This window comes from Zootoca vivipara, chromosome 7 (genome assembly GCF_963506605.1).
Source record: "Zootoca vivipara chromosome 7, rZooViv1.1, whole genome shotgun sequence".
NCBI classification, from domain to species: domain Eukaryota; kingdom Metazoa; phylum Chordata; class Lepidosauria; order Squamata; family Lacertidae; genus Zootoca; species Zootoca vivipara.
The window spans coordinates 66,079,895-66,100,109 of NC_083282.1; the positions used below are offsets into that span (position 1 = coordinate 66,079,895).

The following is a 20,215-nucleotide window of genomic DNA, read 5'->3' on the forward strand; positions in this document are numbered from 1 at the left end:
AATGCTTGTTTTCTTCCAGCCTGGCCTGATGGGGGAATGGGGAATGACCCTAACCGTCTGCCGTAAGTATTGAATTAAGCAGTGAAAGATGGCTTTTCAAAAAATGAGGGAGCAGGCAGTTGAGGCTATCATGACATTTGCCCATTGGGTCCATGAAGCTGCCAGTTAATAGTGATCTCTGTAGGCCATAACTGCACCCCAAGCTCCTGCAGCTTAGCTGCCATTTGGGTCGTCTTACCCAATGGTTCCATAGAGCCTAACTTAGAGACACATTCAAGTCCCTCTACTCAAACCAGACGGTTCCTTCCTTCAGCAGAGGTTGTCCCCATAGACCTAAGACACATCAGTGAGGCGTGGAGAACAGCTGAAAGGAGCACAATATCTCTTGCCGCTCCCTCTGTGAAAATTTTACATTAATCTACTTAAAGCTCATCAATGTCAAATGCATGTCACCTTCACACAGAGGTGTATCACAGATGCCTTTCAAAGGACGTGCCTATTAATGACCAGAGAAAGCAAAAGGTCATACTACCAGTAATAAAGGAACATCAAATTCAGTAGTGCTACCTACATCCACAACATTTCAGAACTGCCACCATCAATCAAAATGGGTGCACTCTATGCTACTCAAGCCAAATTAAAACACTAACAATAACCTTGGCGTGCAGAGGCAGCACACTAAACATGCATAGAGAGCATGTTCTGAAATCTGAAAGGTGAGAATGAGATTTGCACAGAAAGCAACTGAGACACCTCATATAACATTCAACACTGCACAGTCAATTTAAATACAGTAGTAGTATTAAACTGCCTACCTCACAGGACTCTTGTCTTTTCTAAATGGACTTTTGCTCCTAGATCGTCGTCTACTGTGGAAAAAAGCACACAACCAATTATTTAATATTAAATACATCAAAATAGATAATTAAATAGTCACCATAAAATAAGAGAAGGAAACCTTATTTTAATGTTGTGAGGCAAGCCAATCTTTCCTCTGATGGCACTGTTAAATTTTGGACCAGAACTAGATTAAAAGAAGAAAAGACAATATATTACTAAGCAAGTTCATTATTAGCAGGAACAATCTTGAAAGAAACTAAATGCTAACTGGTTTTCACTTTAAAAGTATACCTGAAAGCAAGTGGGATGCAGTAAGGCAGATATGTGAAGCATAGCCAAAATTAACCTGAGATATCATTTTGACATTATGAGAAAGTCTGGGCTAGTTCTCAGATGATTTAGTGCTACATATATATGAACAAGAAGGCACACAAGCAAAGTTTCAGGCTTGCATGGTCTGTCTTATCCTCCCCCTGTATGGCAAGGACTTTGTTTCATGGACTTGGTATTATGTATGAACAAAATATTGATATTCCACCATTACAGTAATTACCCACTCCAATACTGCAAAAGAAAATTGTGTCACTGCTATAGTCATACTGTGATTTCAGATGCCACATGATACTGGAAGCAGATTTCTCTTCAATTGTCTGCTTAAAAGTATTTTTAAAAACCTAAGCCAAGGTACAGATATGTATACATCTTAAAAATGAGACTTATGCATCTATATTAAAAGGTTAGTTTGCTTTTTCTTTTTAAAATAAAACTTATACTTTGATTACATTTTCTGCTTATTCAGCAATGAAATATTAGCACTAAAATGACAATTTCGTGCAACATACTAGGGGCTTCTGTAACGGCCTCTGAATCGCCGTTCTCTACTTCTTGAACGGCTGCGTCTCCGTTCTTTACTTCTACTGCGCTTCCTCTCCCGACTTTTGCTCTTCTTCCTCTCACGATCACGACTTCGTTTGCGCTCCTTACTTCTACTCCTCTTCCTGTCATGGCTACGACTTCTGCTCTTGCTCTTTTTTCTCCTGAACAGGACAAACAACACAAGTTTAAGTGTCTTTTTTTTCAAAAGCAGCAAATAATAAGACCCACTGGGTAGGTAGGCAAGTTTAAGAAACCCCCTATCAAGTTAAGTTATGGCAACTGCAGCATGAATGCAAATTTTCTTTATAATGTACATTATTTTTAAATAATGCAATCATTCTTTAATCAAATTACATAATATATTTTAATTCTCTCTAAACCATTTATACAATAGTTAAAAGCAATGCACTGTTATGGAGAGGCCTTCAAGGTGACAGCACACATTCAGAAGCATACCCTCAACCAGGATAAACATACTGGTTCCTCACTCTTTAAAATATCTACCTCCCTCCTAGGAGGAGGAATATTTTATCCAACAGAAGACACAAAAATGTTTAAACTGCAGATAACTATACCTACCAAGTTCCTTTGCAGAAATGTCAGGTTCATAGTTGATTCTGAACTGTTCATTTAATGAGACTCTTTCCACTCTACTGCCTGCTCACGCTAGATATGTTCCAAATGGAGAAGGAATAAGTCCCATTGGAGCAAGTAGCTTGGATCCCAGGTGCCCTTCTGCTAGCGGAAAGCCTCTTCCACTCACAGAAGGGCTGTTTCCGACCTAGCGGAAGAGCATTGCATGAGAAAAGCAACCCCAAATCCAAAGAAGTGCTTCTGTTTGCATAAGCTATTTTCAAGACATTACAGCCCACTAGTTTATCCTACAGCTTTCTTATTCACTACCGTGTTTCCCCCTTTTTAAGGCGTAGTCATAAAATAAGCCATAGCAGCATTTCTAAGCATTTGAGAAATATAAACCGTACCCCGAAAATAAGCCATAGTGATAGGCGCTGTGCGGAAGAGATCACTGAGCTCCCCGAGTCAGCAGCAGCAACGCCGGCCGCAGCAGTGTTTGCTGAGTCCTTTCTTGCTTTTGGGACTTGGTTACTGTGCTGGCTTGGGATGGTGTGTGTGCAATTGCTGTTGCTGCTTCGTGTTTTTCAGCTGGATTCTCTGGGTTCTAAGCACTTTCCCCCGTTTGTTTGTGAAGCAGCACTCGGCTGCAGCCCCTGCCTCTCCCGACGGCTGCATGAATGCGAGGCTGGAGTTGATCGCTATCTCCTTTTCCATTTCTTTTGTCTTTGAGCACCCGGCCCCGCCCCCTCTCCCCTTCGTGGAATGAAGAACAGAGTTTTAGCAGCATTTCCTCATTATAAAAAAAAGGTCAGGAACTTTTACTTTAACCTCAAAAATGGGATATTTCCTCTCTCTAAAAACAACTCTGACCTGAACACCAATAAAACGGGGGTAGATCACCTCCAGTTTATAAATCCGCAAGTAGATCGCAGTCTCTTGGAAGTTGGGCTCTATACTTTGGCTGATTGCAAGCCTTTGCATCTTTAAAAAACAAAAACCATGCGCTTCTCAGTCTTAATTTTCCTTTAATTCATCCCCCTATACCCTCCTCCAACCATTGTCTCCTTCCATTCCTTACCCCCCTCCCTCTCTCCCCACTTCCCTCACTCCTGTGCGATCTCATTTAGTCATATACTTGCTTTTTCTGTTGTGTTGTCTATTTTATATTTAATATTATTACCCTTTATGATGTTATTTTTCCCCTTGCGATAATTATTTATTTTTTATCTTTAACTAACTTTCCTTTCCATATTTTTCCATATATAACTCAACACTTTCCCATTCCTTCTTAACTCTTTGGATAGAGTGCCCCCCCCCATTATTGTTGTTAATTTTACAATTCCTGGATTTTTTATGGAACCGAACAGCTCGGGTGCTTCAGAATGTGCCTTCTGTTGCTACAGGGCTATGGGGCTTCACTATTTGACCCCCCACCCCAGGTTGGGATTTTTAAAGTAGTTCTGTGGGTCCCAGGGCACAGAATCACCCCGATCCTTTCCTTTGTCTAAACAGACCTCTTCCCCCCTGACTTTGGAAGGCTGTGCTTCAAGGGTGATACCAGGGGTTTTTTAAGACCTGCGCCTCTTAAGGATTGTTACGGTCCATAACTTCCATTGCTTTCTACAGGGTTGGGGGTTTAAAGCACTGCCACCCCCACCCCACCCTGCAGGCGCTCGGAACTGGCAGCGCCAACAACGCGCCCAGCAATGTGCAGAAGAGAGCACCGAGCATCCTGAGCCAGTGGGTCCCAGTTGTACCAGCACTTTTTTAAAAAAAAAAAGACACCCCCTGAAAATAAGCCACTGTGTGTTTTTTTGAGGGAAAAAAGTTATAAGACGGTGTCTTAAAAAAGGGGAAACACGGTATTTCTCTCATACTGTAGACACAGTATGCTACCTTCTGTTGCTGGCTTGTGAAAAATATTTTATTATCACTCGCAAGAAAATTCAAACAGCACTAATACATTAATGATCTTCTTCCCCTCGTTTATCTGGATCCAAGTCAGTTATTTAGCCCCTTATAGTTATATATTCTAAACCATTTGCTGGTTATAACATAAAATGCAAAGTATTTTTAAGAAGAAAAAAACTACAGAAGAAACATATGGACCCAAAGACAGGTTTAAATGTAAGAACATATACATACTGCATTACCCCAAAAGACTTAATTAGTCCATATTAGGGTTTCTCCATACTTAAAAGCAGGGACAAATAATGTTTCCACTGTAAAGAGGCAGACATGTACCAAGAATTAAGGAACTGGTGGCCTCTAAGTACACGTCTCAGAAAAGGAAGATATTTTTAGTTCTCCTCAATTACTTTTTTCAGTAGTGTAATATGGGGAGCCCTTTTGATTTGCTGGTAAACAGCTGGAGTCAGAAACTGTTGCAGTTCTATTGCAAAAAAATCCAGAGGTACTCCCTCCTGTGCCTCTGCTTTAAAGGATTTAGAGCGTAAGTGTTCACAAAACTATTTGTTGACCCTGGTTTATTACAGTGGTGCATTCATTTTTTACTTAAGCTGTAGTATCCTAACAAGAGTACTGAATTTCTTAAAAGTTGTTTAAGCTAACAACACCTGCTATAATCTGCACTTTTCATTTCACAAGGTTTATTGCATCCAGAGTATTCAACCTTGTGCAGGAATAATGTTACTAGCTAAACTGGACAACTGGAATTAATTCAGGAGTTAAGATCTCACTCAGTTTCTATTCTAAACAAAGAGATTGAACGAATTCATACCGGTATTACTATTTGAATCAGTGTTATGTTTCTACCCTGTACATATGAAAACAAGTAGGTTATGAATCAGATAGCTTCAGTGAGCAAAAACCAGGGCCTTGGTTTGTAATCACAAGGACCATTTGTTTCTACTGTGATTTGTTAATTAAAATTCAAGAAATTCATAGGCCAAATAATCAACTCAAACCTAAGCAGTTTACCTAGCATGATATTAGTGAGATATTATGGATGGTATTCCTCTTTGCAGTCAGATATCCTCAAGAAACATCCTTATAGAAAGCAATTCTTCTTTGATTCCCAGATGACAAAAACTGTCAATACAGGAATAACCAGATGAAATATCGCCAATATCCCCCTTCCTAATGAAAATGTATAGATTTCAGACCTAATACCTAGGTAAGGAATTATTGCAACATATACCTGGAACCTACAAGCCCAGTAATTAGCTGCCTGCTAATTATATTATGTTTTTTTTTCCTAGTACGCCTTTTCTTTTAACCTGTAAGACTCTTGTATCAGTTTTGCACCAAACATGAATGTGGCAAGTAAAACATTTATGGGAACTACAAGAATTTTCCTACTACAGGAATAAAAAGAAACTCTGAGAAGATACTGAAGTTCAAACTTGGACCTACAATTAATGTTCATTTCATTATTATTATTATTATTATTATTATTATTATTATTATTAAATAAACAAGTGCGACCAATTGTTTCTCCATTAAAATATAAAACATAGAATGTGAAATTTACCCAAGTTTAAAATTAGAGTTTCACCTCATTTCTACCACAAGTCAAATAATTTAAATTTCTAATAAATCTGCCACAAGAATGCATAATGCATGCTTGCATATGCCATCAGGAAAAAGCTGTAGTTTACTCTCATAACAAAAGATTTCACCCCAGTACTGCCTACACCACAGGAATGAACTTCTGTAAAGAAAAGATAAGGGCTTTCTTAAATTGTCTTTCTTCCTTGTGGCAGGACATTGCCAGTGTTACAAGTTGCAGCCGAAGAACATGATCTTCATCCAACAAACAATTTGGTGAGTATATAGTCTTATGCTTGCAGCAAATGTGCAAACCAACCCGCTTTTTATGCTGATGACAATAACTCTACCTGTATCAAATGACCTATTGGAACTTTGAGAGAATGGTATACTAGCAATAGCATTAAAAGTGGGCTGGTTTGTATGCAGCACTAAAATATAGCTTAGCGTTACATGGGATCAGCATGAGAAAAGCTTCAGGTTCACAAACTCCTGTTCTAGGCAACAGTGATTTAAAATGAGCCAGCTTCATAACTCATGGTTTGAAATTAGCTCGCTTAGAAACCTGACTAGAGATTGTTTTATATCACGATCTCTGGTTCATAAATAAAGTCAGAAATTATGGAAAGTGAACCAAAGTGAACCAGATTGCTCATTTCCAAATACTTTAATAGCTTGGGAACAGCAAAGACCAATTAAGTGGAAGAGCTTCTTTCAAATCATGAGAATGAAGAAGCACTTCAGAAAACCTTACACGCTATAGGGGGAAAATTAATGCTTGGAACTACAGACAAAAAATCACTCTCATGCTGTGCGTGGGAGGTCAGTGATAGTGCATCCTAAAGATTAACCATGAAGAATGTAATAAAAAAGAACTACTTCATGTGCAGCATGCTGCCCCAAACTGATTATAAAGAAAAATGTAATAAATGGGCACTGGTCATGCCTAATACAGGCTTCAAATCATCTTCATTTCTTAAGAGCATGCCAGCAATACAAAATGCTCTACACCACATCCATAATCAGGCTACTATAATGAAGCAGTCAAACTGGTAAAAAGGTATGTTCCTTCTAACCAACAGTTCCTAACCAAGTTGGTGCAGCTCCAATATGGTTTCAAATTAGACGGGAGGAACACCTGTTGAAATTCCTGCATTGCAGAGGGTTGGACTAGATGACTCAGGATCCCTTCTACAATTCGCTGATTCTATGAGTATGATCATCACTTTTGAGGATTTGCTTTTTTATTATTTCTGTGTGTGTGTTATCAAATTACACACTTTCCATTGGACTTGTAAGCTTGAGTGTTAGTGTAGTGTTAACTGTTAAGAGTATCAGACTAGGACCTGAGACTTGAATGCCCACTTGACTATGAAGCTTACTGGGTGACAGCCTCTTAGCCAGGGCTGTCTTAAGCGCCTTTGGCACCCTGGTGCAACGGATCCCTCCGGCGCCCCGTTTTCCAGCGCAGCAGGCGGGCTCAGTGCGCAGCGCGGCTGCCAATGACGCTGCTGCACGGCCGGCCGCAGCTGCGTGGCGCCCCCCCCTGGCGGGCTGGTGCCGTGGCGCCCTGCACCACCCAGCCTGGCCATAGAGCCGGCCCTGCTCTTAGCCCAACCTACCTCAAAGGGTTGTTGTGGGGAATAAATGAGGTGGGAGAGAGCTATGTACGCCACCTTGAGCTCTTTGGTGAATAAGGTGTTCTAAAATGCAACAAATCAACAAATGATTAATGTATTTCTTTAATGTAAGCAGTAGTGCACAGTGACAAAGGTTTTCTGGAAAACTAAGGTAATATGCATAGGGTAATTTTCCATTTGCACCAGAAAATTTTCTGATGCCCAGGAGCATGGGTGTTAGAACATCTAGCCTGTGGGCCAATCTCGTCCTGTCAGGGGGTTCAAGTTGGTCCATGAGGTCCTTTTTCCAAAACCACACTGCCTGCCTTTCAGCTGACATTAGGGATAGGGTTGATTTAACACATTCCTGTTCCCAGCAAAGAACGAGTCCACAGCCAAAGCAGCAAGATTTAACCCCCTACTTGTGAGCCGAAAAGTGGGGGGGGGGGTAATTCCTGATTCAGGAAGGGTTTTGTATGGAACTCCCTGCTAAAACAGAGCAGGGATTTGTTTTAGCAAGGAATTCCAACACAAACAGCTTCCTAGGGTTTAGCCTTCCCAGAATGAAGGAAAACACTTTTTAATTTTAGCTGCACCTTTGGGCTTTAAAGCACTTTGCATCATTGTGACATCAGGTGGCTGATGGGTCGGTAGCTCCTGATAAGCATCTAGCTCATGGAGCCAAAAAGCTTCCTCAGCACCTGCCCTAGAGAGTCATCTAACCATGTTTATTTTACTTGTACAGTGGTGCCTCGCTTAACGAATGCCCTGCTTAATGAAAGGATTTTTCGAGCGGAGGTTGCCTCGCTAGACGAATTCGTTTTATGAAAAATTCGTCTAGCGAATCGCGGTTTCCCATAGGAATGCATTGAAATTCAATTAATGCGTTCCTATGGGCAAAAAAAATCAAAAAAATTCAATGTATTCCTATGGGATTCGCTAGACGAATTTTTTGTTATAAGAAAAGACCCGTGAAACGAATTAAATTTGTCTAGCGAGGCACCACTGTATTTAGTAAACAAAAGAAAAAATTCTGAAACTGCCAAGCATGCCTAAGTATTATAATTGCAATTGATACCCATTTGATGTTAATAATGAAAGAAAAGCTCTGGAACTTTTTTCACCCTACATAAAACCAAATAATGCTGTTTTCCTAATAAAATACATGCAGTCATCATGACTGTAAAAGCTTGTGCATTTGCTACTATTCTATTTTGCTTCAAGTTAAAATACAGCACACATCTGCAAGAAACTGAAAACACTGGTATCAATAGGTAAATGACATGTTTATTAGGCACCCGCCCAGAAAATTAACCTAAATCCAAATTGTATTTGTTGTAGTTAGTTTTGCTTAGTTTATACTAGAATGTATCTTTTTTGCATATGGTAAATGGATAACTATTCATCAGAACATTATAGACAACTGAGGTTTTGGTATAAGCAAAATCTGTGTTGTTTTATGCATATTGAATTTTATGCAACATCCATTCTTCACTTTTAGGATCTTACCCCATATATACCCACTCAATTGCTTCAATCTGCAGAACTGGCACTGTTACAGGTGCCACGTAATATTCGTTCCACACTTGTAGTAATCATTATTTTAGTGGCAGCACCTACAGTTTGGAACTCCAGGCCTGACAGGTTCCTTCATTGTACTCCTCTCAGTGCCTGCTTAAAGCATTTCTGTTTAGACAACTCTATCCATAAATGTAGAAGCTACATGTGATTTCTGTCTTTTGGCTACTGCTGGTTTTAATAATCTCTAAATGTTTAAATACGTGTTTTTAATAGAGGGTTTTAATGTTGTATGTTATATTTTTGTAAGCTGCTTAGAAGTTCTCTTACATTAATGTAAATAAACTTTTTTTTGCATAATGCTTTCACTAATCATTTTGTTATATTGTAGATCATTTCCCATCATTTTGGGCCTTTTAAAGCTATGAATTAAGCAAAAGGTCAGGATTTTAAAGCCCTGAACAAACCAACAGGGTATGAAGTCTACACCTTTTAATGAACCCAGACAGGAAAAAACCTGCATGAAATTGTCCATGTCCATAAAATTTTAGCGCAGGGATGGGGAACCTCTTACCCTCTTGGCATAGCCTATTGTCAGGGATGGAAGGTGTAGTCCAGCAACATCTGAAGGGCCACAGGTTCCCCATCCCATATTTAGCCCATGAGATCAGAGGCTACATAAAACTACATTAAAAAAACAAAAACGTTCAGCACTGTTTCCCTGTTCACCCAATGGCTGACAGAACAAAGTCTCTTGTAAATTCTTGAGGGTGACGGGAGACGGCAGAACTTTCCTCAACACCTAGGACAAGCAACAAAAAGCTAAGTTAACATCTTCCCACCAAGATAGCATTTTTTTAAAAGGAGACTGTCCAGCCAGTTCTTTGTTGCCTGCTGTGGTTGTAAGACCATGGGTTTCAGGCTGCCTTGCAGTTAATTTAGTACAGCAAAGGGTCCAAAAGGCTTTAATGAAATATAAATGCATATTTCCTCAAGTAAACTACTACAAAGGAATTAAAAAAGGTTTTGGGAAATAACTTACTGTTTTTTAAAAAACCACTGTTTTTGAGAGTACATCCTTTCTTATCCCACTGACCTGTGACATTATTAACTTTTCATACAACACTGTCAACCTATTATTGTGGCTTGCAGTCTTAAAATATAAACAAACTCAGGGTTTTTTCTCTAATAAAAGCATGTCAGGGAGCCTGCAATAGTATTATTCAGGGTATTTAGATTTTCATTTTGGGTAGTATCCAGTGGAGACTGTCAGCAGACAAAAGGGAATCTGACAATGGAAGGGAGAGAGTTTTATTAATCTCCCATTCCCCCTGCTCCAGAAGGTTGGGGGAGCAGAAATAATTAAAAATAACCTTTCAGCAGCTGATAGTCATCACTGGACACCATCCACTGAATAAAATGGCCAACAAGGCTGGTAGAGAAGCTAGTTTCCTTCTAACACCATTACATTTGGATAAGAGAGAATACAGCATGACTTCTTCTTCTATGTAGTGTGTTCCACTTTATAAAAGTAAAACCATGAGGGAAAGGAAATTAGAAGTTTCCAGTTATTTCCACTATCAAATACTCCAAAAAGAAAGGAGTTATCTACCTTCCCAATACAAGCTGTCTTTACATGAACAAGGCAATCTACCTCAGATACTCCGCAAGTGTAATTTAGGCAAATGAGTCTTATTTCTATATTGTGCACATTTTTAAACAGTAGTTTACTCCTCTCATTTCCACAAGAAGGGCCACATTCTGCACAGGTGGCAAAGACGTGCTCTCAGAAGGCAAGAGTAGACTGTACTTTTCCAGTAGCGGTTTTCTGATGGGATAGCTCTGGGAAGAAACATATTATTCTTTTAAAGAGCTAAGTTCTGTCTCTTGTGCTCTCTCAACTTGTCTCTCAGCAGTAAGTTTAAGTAAATGTTTAGTCAGTGTTATTTAAAGAAATTTAAAGAAAGGATATGCAAGTTGACCCCAAGATTCCCTTTTATTTAAAAGAAGCAGATCATCTCACTGGAAAACTATTTCATTTAGTTTTTAGAACTAATCCAGTTCTGTTTCATTAGCCCTCACTGTTATATTAAAATATTTTGCTTCCATTTTCTAGAACAGGGGTCCCCAAACTAAGGCCCGGGGGCCAGATGCGGCCCAATCGCCTTCTAAATCCGGCCCGCAGACGGTCCAGGAATCAGCATGTTTTTACATGAGTAGACTGTGTCCTTTTATTTAAAATGCAACTCTGGGTTATTTGTGGGGCCTGTCTGATGTTTTTACATGAGTAGAATGTGTGCTTTTATTTAAAATGCATCTCTGGGTTATTTGTGGGGCATAGGAATTCGTTCATTTTTTCCCCAAAAATATAGTCTGGCCCTCCACAAGGTCTGAGGGACAGTGGACCGGCCCCCTGCTGAAAAAGTTTGCTGACCCCTGTTCTAGAAGAAAAAAACTAATGGAAAACAGCAACTCTCACTGTGTTCCCAAATAGTTTATCAAGATACTGCCAAACACTGTTCTTTTGTCCTGCCACTACGAGGCAAGATTGGCTGGAACTCAAGGCAAAGACTGTTCAGTGGTGACTCCAACCTTATAGAATTAGCTTAAGAGTCACCTTAAACCAACCCACACATTCTTCTCAACATTCCAGAAAGATAGGTATGCTAGCCTAAAGTAGTTCCAAGGTGCTTCAACAACACAAGTTCTTGTGACCCAAGATTCCACAGTCAAAAGTTTATTCCATTTGGAGATTACCTATAAAAGTTCATACCAGATTCACTTGGGCTACAAAAATCCTATGTCCACTTATCTGGAAATAAGCACCAATGAACGCAATGGAACTTACTTCTGAGCAGACATATTATGCCATCAGTCATTTAAGGTACCTTTTAACTTTTTTTAAAAAAAAGTTAGGTAAACTGCTACAGAAATCTAAAATTATATATCTGTCATAGACTATATATTTAGCTGTATTTAATTTCTTTTGAAAGATGACCCGGTGGAAATTTTTGGAATTGAACAAGGATTCCATTTGTCTCTTTCAAAAGTTTATGTTGGGAGTAAAATATTCTGTTTGCTTAAAAACTGAAGAACACTAATATTACTGAGAGAAGAGGGCCTGGCTGCCAAAGAATGTTTCCTAGGCATAATGACAAATTCAGTAATACCAATGGATACTTACTTCTTGCTGCGTTCTTCATGGCCATTGGCACTGCTCAATTTGTTCTCATCCTAAGCAGGGTTGATAGAAGAACATCGTGAGGACGAAGTGGAAACATTTCAAGTGGTCAAAAGGGTAATGGGAATAGGGATAAGAAAATACAAAACAAAAATTTTAATACTAAAATTATTTTACATTTAATATGGAGTGCTACTAGTTAATGTAGACTTGTTTAACCACTTTGTTGCTTATAGTTAAGTCATACAATTACAAATACAAGAATTACTATTTAAAAATATATTTAAATCGTACAAACTTCCTTACGTGACTTTAAAGTTATCCTGAGGTTTTCAGCACTCAAGTGGTTAAATAAATAAAATGTAAAAAGAAATTTCATGTTTAAAACATTTTCATGTACTATAATCCCTTTGACCAGTACCAAGGCTATATCTCTGCCTAAGCCCCAAGTGGCCATGCTAGCAGCCAGCCACTATCGATTTCCTGTGACCGATGCCAGTCCTGAGATCTTCGCCCATTTTCGTTGGAGGGTTGGGACTGTAAGAGCTTGATGCCACCTCTGTCACACATCTCGCCCTGAAGCAAACAGGGATTCACACTGCTTTAGTAACGTCGACTCCCAAGTCAGTCATCAATAATCCAACCAGTCCAGCCTAAATATTCCCTATTTCCATACCTGTTTACATGGAAAATATCCATGTTAAACTAGCACACAAGATTCTTAACATTACAAATTATGATTTGTTTCAAAATATTACATTGCTAATAAATATTACATAAAACTAAACATGAAAATTTAAAAGGTTACAAACACTTGTTCAAAACTCATACCGCATAGCTGCACTAAACATACTCCAAAATGAACTAATAGTTGCTGTTATGTTTATTGTAGTTATCACACCAGTTACACCATGAGTTCAACTGCTACATTACTTAATTTTTTGTATTTATAGATTTGTGAAGCCAGTGCTACTGCATGCATAATTTAATAGTTTCACCAATATCCAGTGAAAAACTAAATACACTTGCTGCCTGTTTAGATCTAGAAGCTAGGTATTAAATATTCATAACTGTAAAAATATTATATCAAAGTTGCTAAATTAAATAAATAGAAGAGTACTCTTTCACAACGAACGGTAGACTGCAACAATATTTTGTTTTATTATTACTAAAATGTGAACTACTCAGGGATCCAAGAATTTTTGGAAAGGTCTTTCGCACAACAGTTAATTGCCTCCTGTCCTGTTAAAGATTAGTCACCCGTCTATCATTTTTTTTAAGAAAAGAGGTCACTCTTCTTCCATTAAGCAGTCTAAGTATTTGCTTGCCATGAACTTGGGGAAGAGATTATTCTTGGAACCCTGCTATTTGACCAAACCACTGCATTCACCTTGTTGCTAATCCAAAATTGAGCTGGTAGTTTTTAGGAGTGTTTTCCGTTTGTTTGTTTTTTGTTTGTTTTTACCTAGGGGGACCACGGTACAGCGATACGTCACTCAATTACTACCTTATGATTGACAGTTCACACTGGAATCAAAGGTGAATTCATGGGAGTAGAGGTGAGATATCGTTAGGCAAGTCTACAAAGAGAGATAGATGGGCATTTATTCATCACGCTGAAGTGAAACTACTGCACAATATAATTACATTAACAGCATATAGTTACTCGTAAGATACACGTAACGCACGTCCAATAAGATAAATCACGAGGGCTCCGGGGATGTTAGTTTACAGTTCAGCAGTAGTTTCATGAATAATGCTAAATGAATAGTGATAAAGCCCTTATTAGCATATTTTCTCACCTTCTTATAAGGAGCTTCAAGCATTGCTTCAATATCAATATCATCAGCCATTTTTCACGACACCTAGAGAGAGGGAAAAGTTCCTTTAGTCAAGCATGTACTAATCCAGACTGGTTCAAAAATTAAGAGCTTGAAGATTGTGATGGTGACAAATGTTGCATCAGTCCACACTTCCAAATGACTCATAGTTTTATATTCTTAACATTATTGAAACTCTAGGCCAGTTTTAACATAACACTGTTAAAGTGAATGAACCAAGCTTCTCCCTACTTTTTACACCCTTTCATCTTCCTCTAGTGCAAATGAAAGGTACCAGTGGCCACAAGTGTTCATATCCGTTTTTTATTAACAGCAGCTTTTGTGTTACCAAACTCTGGAGCAAGTGTGATTATTTTTAACTACGGCTAATGGAAACAAGCCAACCTCATACCATAGCAGGCTTGCTTTCATTAACTATAGATAAGATTTACCAGAGCTTAGGGTTCAAACATGCTAAACTGTAGTTCAGCTAAAATTCCAAGTGATAATTTATAATCTCCTAGGTGTAGCTATGCTAGAGGAGAGGGAAGTGTGTGAGCTCAAAGAGAGGCTAGGCTTAATCCTGTAACACTAAAGCATGGGTTCAGCATTATGCCTGCAAAAAGTCACTGTCTTTGGAAGCATGTAACACATTCAGCCAAACACAAAACTACGGTTTTCCTATTATCCAGAGAAAAAGGTAAACCCCGTTCCCATGTTTGTAAATTACTTTTGTAAATACCTACCCAACATACATAAACAGAAACCTATTTGCTAATGAAACATACTAAAATATCCCTTCTCCAAATGAACATAATAGGTTTTAGGAGAACTCCAGTAATACCTGTGTAATTAAGAGAATAATTTGCTGAAAACCCCTCACCAAGTCATTTGACTTTCAAAGACAAAAAACTATTATAATCCTGTTGGCTTTCTGACTAACAGAGGTAAAGATTTCTTAAAATAAATGTGATATTCAGCTCAGGTTACAGTTTCTCTCTCTCAATTTCTCTGTATCATGGAGAGCCCAGACTTTGTCAATGGGCAAGGAACACAGATGCTGCAGGCCCCAAGCAACGGCTGAAAGCAAAACAAACAAGAGCATTTCAACATACTCTTGTTAAACCAGATATGCACTAATATCAAGCTTTTGGAACCAATTCAATTGTCAATTCAATGTAACAAATAACAATAATCAAGAAATCCCAATTGTTTAAGCACATTTTGAAAAATGAACTCTTGGAAATGCATATACAGTATGCATATACCCTCCCATAAAACTGTCCCTGGAATGCTCTAACATTTTAGTTGAGCATTTTGTTACTGTAAATGCTGTTTGTTCAAGTTTAAAGTTGATTGACATTTCCCTAAATTCGACAGTGAATACAGCTATGCAGAATTATAAAAAGGAATCCGTTTTGTGTTGTTGCCTTACCTCCAGGGTGTGGGAGAAACATCCCTGTGGTGAAAAAAAGCTCAATAGAGCTTCAGATTAGAAGTACCTCATGAATCTGATGATTTCCCATCACCTGAAATCTACCATGAATCATTGACTCCTTGGGTCAAAAATTCGAAACAGTAAGTTAAACTATCCCAGAAAATCTTTTGTGTGCAATTAGCTGTTACAGATTCCCCAACTGCAAGATATCAACAATCCTGAGGTTGTCATAATAAAGATTATGGGTACACTACTCTCAGCTACTCTCTTAAGCAGGTGTTGGCAAGGTTATCCGGCCATGGGCCGGATGGTTCCCACAAACATTGTCCGTGGGCCGGACGGGCGCAGCGTGACACTGGAAATGGCACCTGTACATGTCTGCAGCGCCGGAAATTGCTTCTGCGGCTGTGCAGACGTTGGAAATAGCGCCTGCGCAGACATGATTTCCGGCATCTGCACAGGCACCATTTCCGGCGCCGCTCAGTGAGTCCCCGTGCAGCGCTGGTTTAGCGCAGTGTGCCGAGCGGGCCAGATAAACAGCCTCTGTGGGCCAGATCCATGGGCCGGAACATAATATTTTAGCTGCAGTTCATTCATTTTCAGCTTTGTATTATTGTTATTTTAAAAAGTGTGCCTCAACATTTTGTTGTTGCGCCCATAACCTAGGTATAACATGGCATTTAGCTCCTAGCTTTCTTATCTCAATTTCTAACACTAAACTTTTTTATAACTGTCATTATATAGCACAGTAATTTTGTTTTAGGGGTTTCAAAGAGTGTTGAAAGCAACATAATAATTAAACTCACGTAATTACTCCCTTGTGCAACAAAACTGCTCCTGCTCCTATTCACACATGCAGACCCCTTCAGAAGGCTGGGGGGCAGCGTTAGAAACTCAGAAATGTTAATTAATCACCAAATGCCACCTTAAACCTAGGTTATGGTCGCCACATAGGAATGTCTAGGTACCTTTTTTCCTGCAGTGAATTTTATTATTTTTGATACTTTTTATTCACTTCACTTCTATACTGCTTTATATTTTAAAGAAAAAAAATCTCAAAGTAGTTTACAGCACATTAAAACATCAAATAAAATAATCCAGAATAAAACAACTGAAGCTTCAAAGGAAAGTATTTCAGATGCTTCCCTAAGGGATATTTTGCTTTCCCCATATTTCTTTACCTACTTAATTTATATAGCTACCCCAAAGCAGAAGCACACTAGGAAGCCAGTGTCGTTTACTTGTTAGTGTTGGACTAGAACCCGGGAAATGAGGGTTCAAATCTCACTCGTCATGAAGCTCACTGGGTGACTTTGGGCAAATCACAGCCTCTTAACCTACCTTATAGGGTTGTTGTAAGGATTAACTGAAGAGGGGGTGAACCATGTACTCCTTGGAGAAAAGGGTGAGATATAAATTCAACAAATGAGCTCTTCTGCATACCTACTTAAGAAAGCTGGAGGGGACACCCAGATGGAGATGTCAGTCGCCACCCTGGCATCCAGAGATCTCCATATGGTCACAATTGGACCCACGCCAGTCACAAAACGTGTCTGGGGTATTTCAAACACTGTTGGGGAGCCCTCAGAGCAAATCTGAAGGGCATGTGAGAAAGAAAGGCAGAGGAAGTTCCACTGCCTAAGTGTGAGAGTTCAGTGAATACAAAACTGTGTTGATAACTAGTGATGTTAAAGATAATGGAGAGTACTAACTAATGTGTGCACAGTAATGTTAGTGCAAGCTTATCTGCTTTGCATTACTTTTGATTTCCAACAGGTATGTATTTTGCTTAGCATGTGTGGAGTTGATGCATTTGGGAAAAGTGTCTTTCAAGTTTGCATTTATTAAAGATGATGTGCCAGTAAGTAAAATGGTAATGTCATGCCAGAAATACCTAACTTAAAACAAATAACATAAATTTTAAGATACAGTACTGTACACCAATTTCTTCTCTGTAAAGCAAACTCACAAACATGAGAAAATCCCCAGAAGCAAAAAACATGCTGGCACATCTGCTGTCTTGCAGGATCAAGGAATAAGGGAAATTATTTGTAAGCAAAAAACAGGTTTGCCCAAAATTTATTCTATTCCAGTTTAAATTTGAAAAATGCACAAAACTCAAAGACCTAACTCTGACCTATCTTTTACTATAATTTAAGAAAGCCAAACCACAAATTAAATTATTAGACAAATCTGAAAATAGTGGAGGCAGGTAACTAAGAACAGGAGCTGAAAATACCTGGTGAAATCTTAATTAAGCCAAGAACTTACATTCTCTCTCTGCCTCCCATTACATTAACACCAATACAGGAATAATACTGCCCATAGGTTAGGCCAAGTTAATGATTGCTAGTGAGTATAGCTCACTGTTCAAACATAGCTGTTCTTGGGGGCCCTTTTGGAGGACTGAAATATGATATAAAATAATTCAAATTTGCTAAAGAGATTTTGGATAGCCACAAGATGCAGAATATTACTGTCCGAGTTGGACATACAAGTATCCACATTAACTTAGGGCAGGTATGCCAAAATAGTTGTATAATTATGGGTTAAGAAACTGATTACACAAGTAATTCAAGATATTCAAATTTTAAAGAACGCTGTAATTTTCTAGCATTTCAAATTTTTATTGAGACACATTTTGACTTTGTCTAAAATTTGCTACATTAAGCATAACTTTTTAAAAGCAAATAATCCTATTGAAAATGGAAACATAAGCTTGTTAAAGTCAACCGTTTCAGTCCCTTAAAACTGAAGACCCTATCAAAAAACCAGTCAAATGTCTGTTTTCTGAGTAGAAAGGTGAACGATGATGTCTGATGTCAAGCATTATAAATGTGTCACAATAGATAATGACTTTACATGCTTATGTAAAGTTATGAGTATACACTATGTGGCTATCCTAAGAACAGCATAGCTATTTACTTTTCACTGAACATGAGAAACAATCTGCTTCATCCCTCGCTTGTGTGAAGTGTGGACTTTCAGACCAGAATCCAAAGAACTGCTAAAGCCCAATGCATGGGCTTGTACCAGTCCAGGGGCATGTCTATGGAGAATATATGTTACTCATTCTCAAATAAGTCTCATTGTTTCAGTGGGTCTACTTTTGAGTACACCAATGTTGAGAAAGTGATGGCACATGAAATTTCAGGTGTGGTTTGAGGGGGGCCTAAACTACATAAAAATTTTGGATTATGATCATATGCAATATAAAGGTTCTTTAAATGTCTCATTGATTTGCCACCTGATGGTTTAATAATTTAAGAAGGATAAAATTGAAAACTTAAAATGAATCCATTTATCCTGATAGGATTCTAATTCTTGAGGTAAAAACTTACACGCTTTTCATGCTTTTGTAATTAAACAAACTACAAACTCTGCAGAAATGGGGGGTTCATTCCTCCTCCCAATATGCTTGGGGAGGGGGGAACACAAAGAAAACAAGTCTTCCTACTCTCCTTCCAGCATGTATTACCTCGGCTTTTTTATTAACTGCCCTTATAAGCTCACGTCATCAACGTTTCGTAAACACACAATACCAAGTTTAATGGCGCTTGGCACGAAAACATATTAACTTAAAAGTGGCTAGAAATCTTGTGGTGGAAAGTGGTCCGATCACCGTGAAGCTGAGGAAAGTCGATCGGGTCCATGAAAACTGACGTGTTAAGACTACTGTACAAGCCAATTCCCTATAACCAAGTCCTTGTCGACTTCCCCTTCCTACCCTCCCCCCACCCCGCAGCCACTGGCAACGCGTTGCGAAACAGGCGAATACCGTGCCTCGAAAAACCAAGCGGTTGAACACCGAGTCTGTCGGGCCAAGCTCGCACGCTTCCAGGGGGAAGGGGAACGAGACTGGTCCGCCACCTAGAAGGCCCAACGCAAAACCCGGGCCTCCTTACGAAACGTGCGCGGCCCCTCGAGTCGCCCCTCAAAGAGACGGAGGCAGTTACCTGCGCTGCTGGGGGTCCCGCTTCTAGCTCAGGTGTCTGTGAGGAGGGCGGCTGCTGCAACTACCGCTGTTTACTTGCTCAGGCTTCGGATGTTTCGGGCGGGGGGGAAGTAGGCCCCCCAACGGCAAAATTATTCCGTCAACGACGGGAAAGAGAGATGGGGAAAATCTGGGCCTCAACAGATATTTTACGGATAAGTCCAAAGCCGAGGAAGTTCCACAACGAGGAGATTCGGACTCGGCTTTAGCAGAAACGACTGCTCCCTGAAATGGCGCCCGCCGCGTCCTGCTGCTTGGAGGAGGGTCCGTGCTGGAGATATGGGGACACCCAGAGCTCTCCGCACGGGCTCTCGCGAGATCTCGGCACAAGCGGGCTGGATGCTGTGCAAATGGCGGGTGCCCGCCAAGCACATCTCGCGAGGAAAGACGTCTCGCATAAACGCGCCTAGTAACTCGCGAGAGTAACGTGTTGTTTGTGTAGCCTCATTCAGGAACACCGTCTGCCTCAAGACTCTCGCGAGAACAGAAGGCTCTGTGAGCGTCACAATAAAAGGTTCAAAGGTTAAAGTGCTGAGCCTATGGATCAAAAAATAATCTCATTCCAGGCAAAATTCTTTTGCAATGCAATTCTAGGCATGTTTATTCAGAAGTAAGTATCAGTGAGTTCAATGGGGCTTACGCCCAGGTAAGTGGGCATATTATTGTAAGCTCAATAATTTAACTGCAAATTTAATTTTCCCTGACATTTCATTACTGTATGTATGGGCTGCTAGAGGGACCCAGGTGGCCCTGTGGTTAAACCACTGAGCCTAGGGCTTGCTGATCAGAAGGTTGGCGGTTCGAATCCCTGTGACGGGGTGAGCTCCCGTTGCTTGGTCCCAG

At 39.6% G+C, this 20,215-nt stretch overlaps 1 protein-coding gene across 6 annotated transcripts in view; it reads right to left on the minus strand.

The window, feature by feature from the left end:
- Nucleotides 1-19,653, minus strand: part of RBM39 (RNA binding motif protein 39) — a 34,027-nt gene extending 14,374 nt beyond the window's left edge. Inside the window, exons 1-8 of one of the 6 annotated variants that reach the window (XM_035121961.2) lie at nt 19,335-19,653; nt 13,923-13,985; nt 13,628-13,700; nt 12,124-12,173; nt 9,514-10,781; nt 1,683-1,877; nt 959-1,024; nt 816-869 (exon numbers count right to left, since the gene is read on the minus strand). In XM_035121961.2, the coding sequence (XP_034977852.2) occupies nt 816-869; nt 959-1,024; nt 1,683-1,877; nt 9,514-9,524 (326 nt within the window). In that variant the 5' untranslated portion in view covers nt 9,525-10,781; nt 12,124-12,173; nt 13,628-13,700; nt 13,923-13,985; nt 19,335-19,653. Of the gene's footprint in view, nt 1-815; nt 870-958; nt 1,025-1,682; nt 1,878-9,513; nt 10,782-12,123; nt 13,986-19,334 lie in introns of those variants that run through there. The other 5 variants (XM_035121957.2, XM_035121956.2, XM_035121955.2 and 2 more) reach the window with 5 other exon arrangements.
- Between the last annotated feature and the right edge of the window lie 562 nt (nt 19,654-20,215).